The sequence below is a fragment of the Molossus molossus genome, unplaced genomic scaffold, assembly GCF_014108415.1.
Source record: "Molossus molossus isolate mMolMol1 unplaced genomic scaffold, mMolMol1.p scaffold_m16_p_7, whole genome shotgun sequence".
In the NCBI taxonomy this organism is placed as follows: domain Eukaryota; kingdom Metazoa; phylum Chordata; class Mammalia; order Chiroptera; family Molossidae; genus Molossus; species Molossus molossus.
The window spans coordinates 22,009,225-22,026,929 of NW_023425401.1; the positions used below are offsets into that span (position 1 = coordinate 22,009,225).

Sequence of the window (17,705 nt, forward strand, 5' to 3'; positions counted from 1 at the left end):
GCCTTCTCTTCCTCACCCCTCTCTTATCCAAATATAGCCACACCTGACATCAGAACAGAAAAGGAACATCGGTGGCAACCATGGCTTCCCCGCTCCTTTTCCAGGTGCCTGCTGACCACACGTGACAGAATATGACTACTTGGTCGAGGCTTTACTTTCTCTTGCATTACCCATTCACGTAAGATGACTACGGATGGACTCAAGTTTCATCTTGATTATAGAATCATAGTTTCCCCAAGAGCATTCACAGGCTTGGACCATGGTTACAGGCAATTTTAACACTGCACTGTTTGTTGGGGTGAAAGATGTGGAGGGAGTGAAGTGGAAAGAGATAAAGCCAGATCATAAGGATCTTGGGGTGTTATTAAAATATTTTGTGCAGAGGAGTGTTATTACCTCATTTTATCTTAGAAAGAAAATGGCAGAGAAGGACGTAGTTTAGAAGGGATAGTGAGTTTGTGACAGGAGATGACTAGGAAGGGTGTTACGCTGACTCAGAAGAATATGTGCTGGCCCAGGACAGAGTAACGGCAGGGGGAGGAGAGAAACGTGAGACACGGTTCCAAGGTGCAATTCACAGGACATAATAGACGCTGCAATGTACCAAGTTGTCGAAGTCAAGATCTAGGAACAGGAATTGGAAGACATGCTGACTGTCCTGATACTCTAGCCATTGTTAAAGTAAAATGTTATTATAATTATCACTTAAAAAGCTACACTATCGAGTCTAAGGGATGCCATAGGATTTATATTTGATGTGACATTTTTACAAATCTATCTTAGCTCAAGGCTTGGCACATGCACGTGATTCTGTGCTGACTGGCAAATCAACAGTGTGGAAGCCAGTTCTGGACATGGTTTGACCAGGGCTCACTTTGATCCTGAGAGTATTTTACATTTGATGCTTTTTAAAAAATCCTTACCTGAGGACATTTTTGCATTTATCTTCAGATAGAGTGGGAGGGAGAGAGGGAGGAAGAGGGAGAGAGAAATATCCATGTGAGAGAGACACATCGAGTGGTTGCCACCCACATGACCCCAATCTGGGCTGGGGACAAACTGCAACTGTGGTACATGCCCTTAGCAGGAACCGAACCCAGGACTCTCTGGTCCACGAGCTGACTGAGCCAAACAGGTCAGGGGTACACTTGATCTTAAGCTGACTAATATCTACTCAATGTCTTTTCAATATATGATTTTTCCACTTCACTCAGCCAAAGCACATGTCCGTTAAGTGAACTTCCATTCCCTTAACTAGCATGTGTTCAACTTGGCAGGAAATATTAGGATTTTTATTTACTCATTCTTCTATTCAACAAATATTTGTTGAGCAGCTACTATGTGCCAGACACTTTGATAAGTTCTGAGAGTATAGCTGTGAGCAAAATAGAAAAAGTGGGCCTTTTTTTTCTAGGAGAGATAGAGAAAATACATGATAGGTACTATACATAAGTTATATATTATGGTATCAGTTGATAAATGATATGGAAAAGAAAGTATAGATATTGGACATGCCAGTATGAAGGTAGCGTTATATATTAAATAGGTTGGTCAGAGTAGGCCTCGCAGAGGAGGTAATATTTGAACACTTGATGAAGGGGACATGTAGGAGGAGCCCCTGGGGACTAGCCAGTGCATAGGTCAGGGACAGTGCAGTGCCTGTTGTGGCTGGATCAGAGTGAGCCAGAGAGTGCAGGTGGGGAATGAGGTCAAATAGGTCATCGGGGGTCCACTCGCGTGGGGCTTTGTAGGGTCAGTGTAAGAAGTTGACTGAAATGAACAGGGAATCTTTGGAGGTTTTGAGCAGAGGAATGACATGTTTTGACTTAGCTTTCTATAGATTACTATGTCTGCTAAATTGGGTGATTCTCAGTGGGGGCAATTTCCCTCAGGGGGCATTTGTCAATGTCTAGAAATATTTTAAGTTGTCACTTCTGAGGGGAAATCTTCTGCATGTAGTGGGTGGAGGCCAGGGATACGGCTAAACATCCCCAAATGCACAGAACAGCCCCCACAACCCAGAATCATCCAGTTCAAGAAGTCATTGGTACCAAGGTTCAAACCTAAGGGCAAAGACCTATCAGTGATTAAACAATATAATAAAATTCTAAAAAAATTCTAAAATTATGTGTTATTTAAAAGGGTCTATTATGTATGTTTGAATATTAAAATCACAATATTTCCTAAATTTACATAAAATTCTAAATGTTAGTTGGGGAGAATTATAATAACACACACAATTATATAGGAGAAAAAGAAAAATTGCCATATAGTTCCAAGATTCCTAAATTCATTTTTATGGTGCTCCTGTCCAATAAATTAAAAAGAATTTCATGTGTAGCTTAGTTTAAAATATGTACAATACTTAAAAATATAATCTATACTTTAAAATATATTAGAAATAACTATTTTTATACAGACATTTATTCTCAGGTCTTTCCCTCTTTATTCCATGTTACTAAAGTTTTTATATATGCTCTTTTCCAAAAACAGGTTACATTTCTTAGATAAATCATTTTTAAGAATAACCAAATATGTAATGTACATATCCGTGAATTTCACAACCACGCATTGAAGTCTTATTTAGGTTATTTATGTTGACTTGCTTTTTTGAGAAGGTTTTAAATATTTGGCAAAATATAATTCTTTCAACAAAGTTGACAGGAGGGATGGAATTAATGGTGCCCTGCGGTAACAGAAACACACAAGCACTCAAGTGTCAGGGAATGCACGCTACTCCGCTGTGTCCTTTCACAGGTCCTACACTCTCCCGTGGGTCTGTGCCGCTCTAAATTGGTTTTCGGAACAAGGTAGTGTACCTACACAAATGAGTAATTAAAATATGTATGCTCAAACCTGATTAAAGGAACCAATTAAAATTCCATGGTTCATAAAGCTACCTGAAAACAAGTACTGCCATTCAAAGAACTCTTTACAAATATTTCAAATAGCACATTAAAAATAAGTATTTCGGTATTAAAATTGTGGTTTTCTAATCTTGAACACCAGTATTTCTTCATAAAACATGTAAGTTTGTGCTCTGTACCAGATTTTCAACATGTGCCAAATGGGAGATAAGAAACGTGTCGGAGCGACACAGAAGAATAGGCTCAGGATCTTTCTTAAAGCATTTTATTTTAATCTAATCATTCTCTAGTCAGTGTGGGTGGAAAGTGTTATGATAAATAAGTATTTCCATTATTTTTTAGATGATGAAGTTTATTATAAACAATGACTTTGCCACAAGAAGTATTTTTATTTAAATTTAGTTTGTAAGATTTGTCAACTGGTTTTTACTACATGGAAGAAGCTCAGGTTCCATTTTGGACAGCTGTTTGGTAGGGCATTTGACATTTTTTAAAAAATCAAATGCTTATTCTGATCTGAGACAAATACCAAAGTACTGCTAGTTCTTCCAGAAATAGGAAAATACTAGCATTGTGCTATCAATATTTTAGGCTTATTATTAAATATCTGTAAAAAACTATTTTGAGGTAATGAGCTCAAACACAACTTAATTGTAATATAAAAGAAATCACTTAGCTCACTTGTCTGAGCAGACTCAACTTCTCATGAGAAACTGGAAGGGATAAAGTATGGACAAAAAGTCCCTCGCCCAGCCTCTCCAGAAGATGGGACACGGGAGGGAGTCTTGGGGAGGCCTCAGGAAATGCGCCCCGAAGTGCAGCTGCCTCCCACTAATTACACAGGTGAGACGGGAAAAGGGGGCCATCAAGGGAGGAGAAGCACACCTGGTGACTATCTGTGCAGTGTGAGGGGACCACCAGCCCTCGGAGAGCATAATGAAGGAGCCAGAGTTACCAGAGCTAACCAGGATTGCCGGGGCATCGCAGGTCCTTAGAAACAACCTGTACCTATGTGGTGTGCTAGTCCAGGGTCAGCCCAGAAGTTCCAGTTTTATCACCCACTCGACAACCGAAGGGAGAAGTGCTCCCGCTAGCACGCAGGGCTCACGCACACCAGGCTGCGTGCATTGCCTCCCAGACGGCTGCTCTCTCGGTCCATCGCAGGCGGTCTGCAGTGCAGGTCCTCACCAGCAGCACGGCCGCTCCCTCTACATTTCCTGTTTTTCTTAAGAGAGCAGGTCCCATTACAGTCATTGTTATGTTCTATCAGAATAAGTCGTATCAGACAGGATGCTGCTGGCTCCCACTAACTTCTAAGCTCAAATCAAACTGGTACATAATTAGAACATATATTTATGTCACATGCCAACAAGTCCAGTATTTGTGAGAGCCTCGGTCTCAGTCTCTTAATGATTCTCTGGGCTCTGCTTTTCTCTAAGTGTTGGATCCATTCTCAAGCTAGTAGGATGAATCCTGCCTTCACATCCAGGCAAGAAAATATCCAGAGGAAGCAAGCACCCTCTGAGGAGGTACTACTGTAGCTAATACGCCCATTAGTGTTTTGGATCTTAAATAAGAATTTTAACTTTTCATTGAATATGAATAGTAAGGTAACTTAGCAACTAATCAATTATTGATCAATAGGAAAACTCTTACCCCACGCCCACTTTAAACTTATTTGGGGTATGCTATCCTTCTAATGTTATTTGGACTAAAGAACTCTTTTTTAAAGAACAAAGGTAAGTGGTGGTGATTTTGGAAAGAATATAGTTTGTTGAACATAAAGAACCAAGTAGAGGAAGTGAATTCTGCCTGTTGTAGTAACCCTTTCCCACCAACCCTCTTCAAAAACAAAGAATGTAAAATAGTTGAGTGTATCAATTCCCTTCCTATGTCCATAAAGCATCTGTCAGTCAACTGGGTGAACATTCAATGATTGGTTGGAGGTGGGACAGTGTCCACTATCAGAATGCAAAAAAAAAAAAAAAAAAATTACAAAATCCCTAATTACCTCTCCCTTTAGACCTACTGCCAACATTTGGACATGTCCATTCCTTCCAAACTGAACACCACAAGGAGCGCACACGGAAAACAAAGATTAGTCACTTGTGCCATGCCTTCTGATTTCCATCTTTTTCTCATCAGCAGTCGCACACTGTGACCCCGGACACTTGCTGGCAGAGTGTCTTGAAGAGTTTGAACTTGTATGCCTCTAAGTGGTGCGCTTTCCATTTCGGTCGAAGCTGTTTGTGTTTGTGTTCCGGGCATTACTTCAAGCGTCCGAGACTTGTGCTTACACTTAACACTAGAAGCACTTCCTTTTCCCACTTTCCACTTGTTGGCGAAAAGAAGACCACAAAGGCAGTGTAGTATGGAAATACGTTCGCAGACGTGGCTGCTTCAAGGTTCAGTGCTGTGGATCTGGACCACGGCTTGACAAGCATACAACTGCTGGAAACGCCGAAAGAACTTAAAAAAAAATTCAGCTGGTGTTTGAAAGTCTAAGTTCAAAATGCTAAGACTGGATAATAAACTTATAATGAGCAACATAAAAGCTGTTGGAAAGTCAAAGTTTTGAAAGTTGAGAAGAACCAACTTACTGACAAACTCCGAAGACGGGGTTTGCATTTCGGTTCAGTCCGGCTCCTTGACTTGGGGAGTGACTGGGGAGCCCCACTCAGGCTCCCACCGTGGGGGAGGGAGTGGCTTCCTAAATGCCAGCCTCTGAGAGAAGCCTCAGGGGCCACCCTCCGTGACCTGGAAGGGTGTTTCCCGCAGTTGGGGACACGGTGGCTTAGGGCCTGGCTCTTCCGGAGGGAGCTGGATCAGCTAGGGTAGCAACTGGGAAGTGACCAACCCCTCTGCCGCCGACAGCAGGACAGGGCTGTGTAGTCCTGGGAGCTGCCTGCAGGCCCTTGCAGAGTGTTGTCTGGAGCACTGTACAAGGGTCCTGCCCAGCAGGTGCTTTGCCAAGGCCAGGAGGCTCTCAGTTGCAGGTGCCACCGGGATAAAAGGTGAGGGGTGGTCAGAAGTGGCTGGCAGAGAGGAGTTACAGTTGGAGTGACCTAGGAGGGAAACTTCTGAATAACCCATCAAGAGAAAAAACTTAATGTGGAACATTTGTTAGTAGTGGGTGTCAATCAAATAACTGTTTCTCCCTTGTCTTTCCTTGACCTCCCCATCTCCCCATTGCACATCAGTCCTGGAGAAGACTGGGTGAAGGTGAGAGGGAAGGAAAGCCCACCACACCTCCTTAGCTAACAAAGAAGGCAGGTGGCCGCCTGCCTAGCTAGATATGGGAGGGAAGGCGGGGGATGTCTCATTTGTGAATGAAGATTGAAAGTTGATCAATATATTCTCCTAGAGCCCTGGCCGGTTTGGCTCAGTGGTTAGCGTGTCGGCCTGAGGACCAATGAGTCTCAGGTCCGATTCCAGGCAAGGGCATGTACCTCGGTTGCCGTTTGTCCCCCGCCCTCGTTGGGTCATGCAGGAGGCAGCCAGTCGATGTGGCTCTATCACATCGATGCTTCTCTCTGTCTCTCTCTCTCTCCCTCCCAGTCTATCTGATAATAAATGGAAAAGTATCCTCGGGTGAAGAATAAAAAATATATATACATATATTTATTTTCTCCTAGACATTCTTATTTCTGAACTATGACTATGATGCGGATGAACTGCAAGGTTTCGAATGACAGGAGAGATGGGAAAAGCCATGAGGCTGCCCGAGGTTTCTTCCCGGAGCCTGGTCGCCACTGAGCAGCTGACAGCACGCGGAGGACGCGAGCAGTTGCAGGACATACCACATCTCACAAGTTGTGCGCTTTAACATAGTACACGTGTACACACCAACTTTCTTCGATAAGTTTAAATTAGGTATATAAAACAATGCCTTTAAAGATTAGCTCTATTAAAAACATGTCAAGATAGTAACTTAATTATTGAGCCATTTAAAGATAAAATATAATATTACCTTGTTATGATGTAGCCATAAGTACTTTAATTTTTTAAACCTAGAAAGATCAATAACATCTGTCAGTTCCCTGAAAAAGAAAAAGAACGTAAACATCAGTGGTGATTAGTCCAGTTATGGGTAAGGTAGGATATTTAGTATAGCTTTGGAGTAACTGAATAAATCTCTCTGTCCTTTCAAAAATGACACACTTACATGCTAATTTCCAAAATACCATCTTTAAAATTTCATTCATTTGGACTAAGATTTTGTTAGCCAGTTAAAACAAATACTTAAAGGGGGAGCATTTTATCATATTAGTAGAAATGTATACCTCATTAGGACTTAATTTATTGGGATCTCAATTAGAAAAAGATTTTACTGGGCAGAGGGGAGAGGGATAAACGTGCGGAAGAACTGAACTCACTGGTAAGAGTGGGAAATGCCACCAGCTTCTGCTTCAACCGTGTCTGCAGGGTTCTTTCTTTGGGGTTGTCCAGATCTTGGCCAGACTGGGTTTAAGACATGGGGATTGCAGTCCACCAAGAGACAGGGACCGAGTCAAGTGTTTTATGCTCCCTTTGCTCTTTATCAAATATGGGGTCAAAATATTGCCCATCCTTCTTGAACTGTGCAGGACCCTGGCTGCCCCTCACTGAGTGGTGCAGCTCACTCAGCTAAGGGACAGACACGGGTGGGGAGGGGAGCTGCCATCAAAGAGGACGGCTTCTGAGGGACTGCTGAGGGCTGGTATTCAGATCTATTATTACTCAGGGCAGAAACTGCGGGCCCAGGCTGAGTACGTATACATATATATCTCCAGTTATCAAACACTTAGCACATTCTGTGTGCAAAGTACTTTTCTAAGCCATTTAAAAATATTGTCGATTAATGTTACCTATATTAACTCATTTGTAGCACATCCTTTCACATTTATATTTAACCTTGGGTAACCGAGGGACTAATTATTCTCCTTTTTTTGTTAGTCCTCACCTGAGGGTATTTCTCTATTGATTTTTTTAGATAGAGTGGAAGGGAGAGAGAGGGAGAAACATCAATGTGAAAGAGACACATTGATTGGTTGCCTCCTGCATGACCCCAACAGGGGCTGGGGATCGAACGTGCAACCCAGGTACATACCCTTGCCCTGCAACCTTTCTGTCCATGGGCTGATGCTCTAACTGCTGAGCCAAATCGGCCAGGGTTATTTTCCTAATTTTTAAGCAAATATATTTTTTAAGCCATGTAAACATTCCTAAAAAAAGAAACCTCTCTCACCAATATTTTATATTGAAAGACTTCAAATCTAAGAAAAGTTGACGGAATAGTACAATGAATGCTTATATTGAACTTATAATTTTTAATGTTTTGCCACACTAATACTCTCTCTTACCATATATTATATCTATTTATTGATGGATACTTTTCTGGGGGAATCATTTGAAAATAAGTTTCAGACTTATTATTGCAGGGTTCTCACTCCTAAATGCTTCATGAACATCCCTTAGATAAGGACCTTCCCCTGCATAACCACAATACCATTATTATACCTAGGAAAATTAAGTTGAATTCATTAATATCATCTAATATGCTGTTCATATTCAAATGGTCTCTGTTGCCTCTTACATTTTACAGCTTATCTGCTTAAATCCATAATCCCATTAAAATCCAGGCATTGCTTTTTCTGTTGGTATAATCCCTTAGTCTTAAATTTAGAATAGTCACCCTCTCTTCTTTTTTCCACTTAACATTGACTTTTTGAAGAGTCCAGGACAGTGGTATGATGGAATGTCTGACATTATTGATTTGTCTGATTGCTTCCTTGTGATTAAATTCAAGGTGGATCATTTTTCAATTACAAAGGTGGTAATTACTGCATCACATCAGGAGACAAATGATGTTCTTTTGTCCCACTGTCGGTGAAGCTAAGTCCGGTCACTGGGTTAAGGCTATGTCTGCCAGGTCTCTCCATTATGAAAGCACACATTTTAATATGTGTGGCAAAACTCAGAGACTGTGTGTATATCTCATTACCTAATAACTCTTTATTCGACAGCGTTAGCTTCTGTGGGTGACCTTTACCTGAATCAGTCGAGTTGGTTATAAAATGGTAAGTTTGCAAGCTCTCCTTTTTACGTTTATTACCTGGTATATGTAGAGAACATCTGCTGCAGTATATGTTCTCAGTGATGACTCAAGGAGTCATTGGTGAGATGCTTTCCATTTTCCAGTGGCAAACAGAGACAGGCAAATAACCCAATTTACTGGCCTCTGGACTGTGAAACTTTTTTTTTTTTGTACTCAGATGGATTAAATGGCAACTTAGTCTTCTTAGGATATAAAATGTGCTGTCCTTTATTTGAAAAGACCATTAACTACCCACTGTCAGAAGATCAATATTTATAATTTTTTCTAGTGTTTTAAATCTTTTCTGTTTGTAATATACTTACCCTTTAGGTCAACACTGTACAGTTGTTAAAATCATGAAAGGCTGAGGTGTAAGTTTTTGATCACATAAAATATTTATTGTTATTGTAAAACTAAATGATCCACAGAGGTTCAAAGTATGATCCTAAGTGTGTCAGAATTTTCTTCCATCCTGTTCCACTCTAAAATATATCATTTAAAAAATCTTAAATTGGCCAGCTATCTATTTTCTTGCTCCTAAGAGATTCAGGGTTGCTGCAAAGATAAATGTTTTTCTTTGCACTAATAAGCTAAAAAAATATTTATATATAACAGAAAACATGTTTATTAATAAAGGATTTCCTCCAATTACCAGAGGTAAAGTGATCAACTTTATTATTGATTAAAGAGTAACTGAGATATATAGATTACATGTGAGTAGAAATATAGCAAGCCTATTTTAAACTAATACATAGAATTCACAGAGATTAAAAAGCACGAAGGGAGGAAGACAGGAACAGGGTCATTGTCATTCAAATGCAGACTGGGACTGCACAGGTGTCACTTGTTGGCTAGTGAACACTGTGCTGTCAGAGTCCAAGCCAACCCATAACTTCCGCTTCCTCTTCCACCTGGCTTCTATCTCGGGCACAGCGACTGCTCTCCATAGCACGGTGACTTTGCTATGTGCCACCTTGGGGAGTTGAAGTGGAATCAAAGAAGCTTGTTTTAAAAAGGAGAGGTTTTATCCCACTTCTAGGAATATACCCTAAGAAGACAAAAACACCAATCAGAAAGAATATATGTACCCCCATGTTTGTAGCAGTACTATTTACAATAGCTAAGATCTGGAAACAGCCCAAGTGTCCATCAGTAGACGAATGGATCAAAAAGCTGTGGTACATATACACAATGGAGTACTACGCAGCTGTAAGAAAGAAAGACCTCTTATCCTGTGAGACTACATGGAAGGACCTGGAAAGTATCATCCTAAGTGAAATAAGCCAAACAGAGAAAGACAAGTTTCATATGATCTCACTTATTTGTGGAATATAATGAACATAACAGTCTGAGGAATGGGGTAGTCCCAGAGACGCAGAAGTGGGGTACAGACTGACAATCCCCTAATAGGGGGGTGGCAGGGAAGAGATAAACCACAGAGCTTATATGCATGTGTGCACGAACAGTGGACATGGACAACAACTGGGGAAAGGGCAGGGAGGGAGGGGGAGGGGGGAATCAGTGTGGGAAAAAGGAGAAACATCTGTAACAAAAATTAATAAAAAAAAAAAAAAGGAGAGGTTTTCCCACTTACCAGTAAAATTATTATAGGGGTTGCTAGCTAGGAGTTCTATGATAATAGGGGCTATTTTTATAGCAGAGGGGTATAATGAGTCGCTATTCTCTAATAATAGCAATGATATTAACTGAACTAATGCTCATTAAGTGCTCACTGCGTACCAGGCCCTCCCCACCACCACTAACTCCCCTACTCCTCACAACAGCCCTGGGACGCAGGTAGTGTTGTTATATGGATTCCCAGGATGCCCAGTTTGTGGACTTCAGAGAAACAACAAATGCAGTGTGGGACATACATATACTACATATGTATATATATATATTCATTTGCTTCTCTGAAATTCACATCTAACTGGATAGTCCATATTTTTATTTGCTAAATCTGACAAAGATCACCCAGATGGAAGAGATAGAGCTGGGATTCAAATTTAGCTTAGCTCCATAATCTTTGTTCTCATCCATTCCAACATGCTGTGACTGCAATAAGTGGTAAAGTCATTAGAGTGTGGTACATGCCCACCCAGTCCTTGGCATGGCGGGGTGGGGGGCGGGGCGGTGGGCCCTGGAAAAGAACATTTGAGCCTGCAAAACATTATAATCAATACTCTTCTATTTCTTACATACAGTACACTTACTTTTGAGAAAGGAACAGCTCAAAGACATCAGCGTCCCTCTTGTGGCCACATATCTTTAGTTGATCTTCAACTGCCTGTAACATATAATTACTCTGTCAAGACACATTCCACTGAGCAAAAATACGGAGACATTTGAAGTCAATAACAATAACATCTACAGCAAGATCAAAGGAAAGGTGAATATGGAGGGAACCACTCTAAACTGATAAATTCCAACGCTACAATTATATATTATTTAATCATTTTTGTGGTTGAATTTCATTATCCTTAATCCTGGGCTCAGATGTGCAAATAATTTTTAATCAAAGAGACAAAATATGTGTGTACATATACTCCAAAAAAAGTTTTTGATTCTCTATGAGATAGAGTAATGTAGTCTTTAAATATTCTTACCTGTTCCTTCACACACAAAGATTTCATATTTGGTAGATTTTCCGTGTTTACAGAAGACACTCAGTATCAAGGTTGGAGGTGAAGGGAATAAAATATAATGTATATTATCATACGGGTGCGTGGCACCCTGTAAATTCTCAACAAATGTCAGATGAACAAATGAATGCGTGAATAAATATCACTTCCCTTTCTTTGCAAAGGAATCATGTCTTCAATCTTCATGAATTACTAACATACATGCACCGTGGGAATTTTTGGTGAATAAGAAGCAATTTTTTTTCCCATAGGCTTTGTTTTGAAAATACAAATCCAACAACAGCTATTTAGATACTTTGCTTTTTCTTTTGCGGTCCTTTGCTAAATTACAAAATAACATTTATAGGCCACAGGGCCTAAGACGATATGGAAGAATTAAAGCCCAACTATAATTTTCCATGAACAAATAAACCTAACAAGACACAACAAAAGTGGAAAGTATAATCGCTGCACTTCTGGAATCTGACAAACATTGTAATTATCAGAGTCAAAGCAATCACCAAATTTCAGCTGGGATTTGTTGTGGGTGGTGAGGTTGTAATGTCAGTAAGTGATTTATGAAATTTTGACAATGGTTTTGTTATTTTGTAGAGAACTTTAAGAGGAGTTAGATTTAATGGGATAAGCAACTATCTAAAGAAGTGATGAAGGTAGATATCCTAGGGTTGGGGAGCAGCTGCTAATCTATTGTCCCAAACTTTCTTAGTTACCCTGCTACACAATGAATCTTGAGGCTTGGAGAATTCATTGGCTCAGGTATAGGCATTTTCATCAAGGTATTTTGTTACCCTGACAAGCAAGCAGAATCTGGGACTTGGAAAAACACAATACATGAGGCTTACATATCTTCATCTGAGTATTGTAACTGAAACATCTAAGTTATCAGCTTCTACTATACACAATCACAACTGTGCCAAAGTATTTGGGATGTTAAAGGCCAGGGGAAGTAGAATTAAAATTTTGCAGCTATCTATTATAAATGTGCTTTTAACTTGATCCCGCCATTCCACATCGAGCACCCAGAAACACAGTAGTACATACACACACACACACACACACAGTATCATTGCTCACTTCAGCATACATTATTAGAGTTGTGAAATATGTCCCATTAATTGGTATATGGGTTAAATTAAGATGTAACTTCATAATAGAATGCTGTGCAGTAGTTTTAAAATATAAAGAGATGGATATCTAGACATATAATGATATCAAAAATATTTTAAGTAAAAATGCCATTGGCAGTATATATGTAAGAGCAACAATATTTCTGTTACCAGTGACATTTATATGCACATAAAATACACACACTCCAAACTGTTAACAGTTAGCACTTGAGATCATGGGGGACTTTCACTTTTTAAAAATATACCTTTTTTTTTATCCTCACCCAAGGACATTTTTCTATTTTTTGTTCAGAGAGTGGGAGGGAGAGAGAGAAAGAAAGAGAGAGAGAGAGAAACACTGATGTGAAAGGGACACATCGAGTGGCTGCCACCCGCACAACCAATCAGGGCCGGGGACAAACTGCAACTGAGGTATGTGCCTTATGAACCGAACCCGCAGGCTGATGCTCCAACCGCTGAGCCAAACCGGCCAGGGCTAAACAATACACCTTTTAATAGTGACAACAAAGCTGGGGATGGGGTGTAGGGGATGGGGAGAAGGGTATCAATTGGAAAAATAGGAGAAACATCTGTAACAAAAATAAATTAATTAAAAAAATTATATCTCAAAAAAATTTTTAAAAGATAACAAAGAAAAAAATAGTGTTTGACTATTTTATAGTAAGCACATACTAATTTAGTAATCAGAAATTAATATACATTTTGAACAGTTTAGCCATGGAATGACTATTTAAAGATTAAAATCAAGTTTTGAAAATGAAGAGATGAAAAGGGAAATGGAAACAATCAGCATAATTTATAAACCACTGGTTTAATCAATTATTTATTTACACAGATTTTTATCATGGTATGTTTCTTTCCAACCAAAAATTTCATATGAATTTGGTAGCATGCATTAATGCCAAGTGCCAAAGAACACAGAGATGTGCCAGGAAGTGTAAAGTTTCATTGAATCCAAAATGGAACTGTTCCAGTTTCCAATCAACACACAACTTCACTAGCAGAATATTTCTTTCATCTAAAGACGCACAACAAGCATTCTTCTCTTGAACTAGTTTTTTTATTGTGGTGAAATATACATAACAGAGAATCTGCCGCTTTCACTGTGGCATTAGGCACATTCTCGTTGCTGTGCAGCCATCACCGCCACCCATCTCTAGAAGTTTTCATCTTCCCCAAACTCTGCACCCATGAAACATGATCCCCCATCGCCCCACCTCCTCACCCCCTGGCAACCACCCTGCTCCTTTCTGTCTCTATGAATTTGACTACTCTGGGTACCCTAGGTGGTACCCAAGTGGAATCACAAGTTTTTGTCCTTTTGTGACTGGCTTATGTCACTTAGCATTATATCTTCAAGGATCATCTATGTAGTGTGTATCAGCATTGCCTTCTTTTTCAAGGCTGAATAATATTCCATTGCATGTTTAATACTATGCTGTGTTCATCCATCAATGCACACTGGGTTGCTTCCACCTTTTGCCTTTTGTGAACAATGCTGCTATGAACATGGGTGTACACATATCTGTTCGAGTCCCTGCTTTAGCTTTGTTTGAGTATATACTCAGAAGTGAAATTGCTGAATCACATAGCCATTCTATGTTTAATTTTTTGAGGAACTGTCATGTTATTTTCCCACAGCAGCTGCACATACTGCATTGTTTCAGATTAGCATTCAAAAAGTAGTAGGTCCAAACAGATACTTCAATGATTTATTGCACGACAAACTGTTGAGTGCTTAATTCGGGCTGTGACTGGTCTGTGACTGGCTGGAAAATGTAGCTGTGAATCAGCTGAGGTGACTACTCTACATGGCAAAGCTTCCAGGAGGAGGGGTGAGGGGCACCATGCTGTAAAGGAAGGTGTAAGTGCTCAGTGTTCTGATGCAAAGACACTACGCTCTGCTGAATTCAGAGGAAGAAAACATTGCTGTCATTCGGGGAACTCTGAGATTGCAGGGAAGGACTGACAGGTGGGTTTAAAGGGCAAGAAGAAGTTGGAAATAGAATACTGCTGGGTGGATGTCTTGGCCAGAGGGGAGTAGGTGCGGAGAGAAGACACGGGAAGAGAGTTCGAAGAGCGCAGAGCTGTACTGCCGTTGGCCACAGTGAAAGGCACATGGAAGACAATTGTGAGAAATAAAAAAGGTGGTTTGGGGTCTCATTATTCATGCTAATTTTGAAATTTAGGCTTGAAGAGTATACTTCGTGTACAAGCAAAACTTTTATAGGTCTAAGAACTCTAACTTAAAATCACACAGTTTATGTAATCTATGACTTTAAATTAATTTAATGTTATGACATACAGACATATATATGCAAAACTATATATGATATAAACTAGCTGCACGGTAAAATCAGTGTAAGTCCAACAAAGTTCTGGTTTTTCCCATGACATCAAAGCTTTTAAAAAATATCCACTATCAAGTTATTTTAAAATCACTGGACTCAATTTTGGGGCAATAGAGAAGTAGGACAAGATTTTTAAACTGGAGAAAGGATGAAAAATAAAAACGCAGGCCTCATGGAGATGACTTGCAGCGACACGTGTGATGGCCTGGGGCGCAGAGAGCGCGCAGACAGGAAGCGCGGCTGCCTCGGGAAAATCAAAGCCAGAGCTGATGAGCCTGCCCTAGGACACGGCAAGTGGGGATGAGCAGTGAACAGACATGGCATGGGGTGTACACAGACAGCTGCGGGAACTGGCAAGTCGCTGGAGGCAGAGAAAAGGGGCAAGGGAAGTCACAGGTGATGATGAGAATGTGATGACATGATAACAAGGAAGGTGTCTGTTAGGGAGGATGAATTCAGCCTGGAAACGCTGAAATTGAGGTGCCGGTGGAACGAACAGGTCAAGGTGTCCAGCGGAAAGCTGCAAGGGATGAGGGGGTCTCACCACAGATGTCCGGGTGGGCAGAGGACTGGGTGGGGCCCGGGTAAGATTATTGTGAAGTATTTACCTTTAGAAAGAGGAGGAGCGAGCCAAGCTTGGTAAGGGGACAGTGGTAAAGTCAGTAGGAGAAACAAAAAGACAGTGGGAACCGAGCGGGTGAATTTCAAGAAGGTAGAAATTAAATCTGCAGTTGTATAGGGTGGGAGAGGTTATTACCCAGGAAAGGTATTGAATTTGGGGAGCAATTCCAGTAACCTGATGAGGAAAAAATGTTAGATTTCAAATTAACTGGTTAACAGACCAGGAAAAGAAAAACAATCCAACACAGAATTTGGGTGTGGACATTTCTAGCAGAGAGGATAGTAGCAGCTTCCCTCTCTGCCCAATGCCTTAGGATTTGGAGAAAACAGGAAAAAAAAAAAAGTTTGAAAATTGTGGGCTTATCATATCCCAGAAGAATGAAGCCTGTGTTTAGATCTATAGAAGAACATATCCTCTCTTTGCTGATTTACATACTGTCCTAATAGATAAATTCCTATACCGTCATGTAACACACATGCTCCACAGGTTAGTTAGGACTTTTCAGTGCGTTTCAGGACTCTCAGCTTTGCTTATTCAGGGTAGTCAGTCCCAAGCCTTTCCGAAGTCCCAGCACTCTAGAACACTGCTAGCTCCTATGTTGCACATTTTTGACAAGTTTATTCTTTAAGTCATTATCATAACGGCCTTCAACTCTATTATTCATCAGAGAACCTTCCCTCCTCAATTTGCACTTGAGGGGAACAACATTTCAGGGGGTTACTATACATGGTTGGGCAAACATTTTTGTGAGCACACAAAACACAGAGTTTTAGGGACACATCGAGTGGCTGCCACCTGCACGACCAACCAGGGCCGGGGACAAACTGCAACCGAGGTACATGCCCTTAGCGGGAACCGAACCCCGGTCTCTCCGGACCGCAGGCCGACGCTCTAACTGCTGAGCCAAACCGGCCAGGGCCAGAGTTTATTCTTGTAATATTATTTATTAATCAAGTTGCATTTTTCCATGCAAACAACTGTAAACCTACTTTTGTTCACCCCCATATATAGGTGTAGTAGGTTGGAGAGTCAAGACCCAAATCTACCGCTTTGTTATCTGGTCTCTAAACTGCTGTGGTTACACATGCAGCAGGTGGTGAGTAGGAGGAGGTCAGTGTCAGCACACTATGCGGATCAGGGCAGCCTCCAAACCTTACTGAGAGAGTACAGACCTCTAGCTCCAGTGGAAGTCTGGGGTCCCCGTTGCTCCACCACAGACCCCAGGGGTAGCCTCTGGCCAGCTGGGAATTTAGGGCAGGGATTCAAGGGCTCTTGGTCTGGGGGAGGGGGTGCCCCTTACCCTGCTGCTGGTCTCCAGGGCAGGTCCCGGAGCCCTCGCTAGGGTCGCAGTAGGTTGGAAGGCGCGGGGCAGATGGTTTACGTTCCAGGTCATCGGGACACCGGGGTGGCCAGTGGCACCTATGATTGACCCAGTCTGGCCCGTGGCTCACTGTTGTGACTGTTACCAACAGTTACCGCAGTCTCGCTGACCAAAAGCCAATCCAAACCAGGGAAGATTTGAAGGCAAATCCTGACTTCTGTGACGTTGGCGCGTGTGGTCCTGCAGCTCCTCCACGTGGCAGCGTGGCCACACGCCTGTCGCCCCTGCGCGCGCTGCTTTTGCGGATGCAGCTGAGCAGGTGATCAGTTATGCCAGAGTGGGTCAGGGGACCCCAACGGCGGTCACCCAATAATGATATTTTTGTTGATTTCAGATCAGGATATCAGGAAATTTCGGTTTCTTAAAATTAGATGAGCCTGGTGACCACTGGCCATGTGGGGAGATGCGGGGGAAAGCAGTGCCCTGTGGCGGAATCCGAGTGGAGCTGGAGACAAAAGGAAAAAATCAGTTCTGTCGATCCTGTCTTTATTTAAAATTTTGACGGTTTGTTCATCATGGACGTTTTGCAAAAAGTAATGCATTAAGATTTATTTTGTCGAGTTTCTGGTGCCACGTTGACATTTTTGCGCTAAGGCCGGTGCCTCACCCCAGACTCGGTCCTGGAACGGAGATGGGGTG

General features: G+C 41.4%; 1 protein-coding gene across 1 annotated transcript in view; it reads right to left on the reverse strand.

Annotated features, from left to right (window-relative positions):
* The window catches only part of LRRC72 (leucine rich repeat containing 72), a 34,263-nt gene extending 17,185 nt beyond the window's left edge, over positions 1-17,078 (reverse strand). The window contains exons 1-3 of the mRNA XM_036247014.1: positions 16,986-17,078; positions 11,157-11,230; positions 6,838-6,907 (exon numbers count right to left, since the gene is read on the reverse strand). Coding sequence (XP_036102907.1) covers positions 6,838-6,907; positions 11,157-11,230; positions 16,986-17,078 — 237 coding nt within the window. The remainder of the gene's footprint in view (positions 1-6,837; positions 6,908-11,156; positions 11,231-16,985) is intronic.
* Between the last annotated feature and the right edge of the window lie 627 nt (positions 17,079-17,705).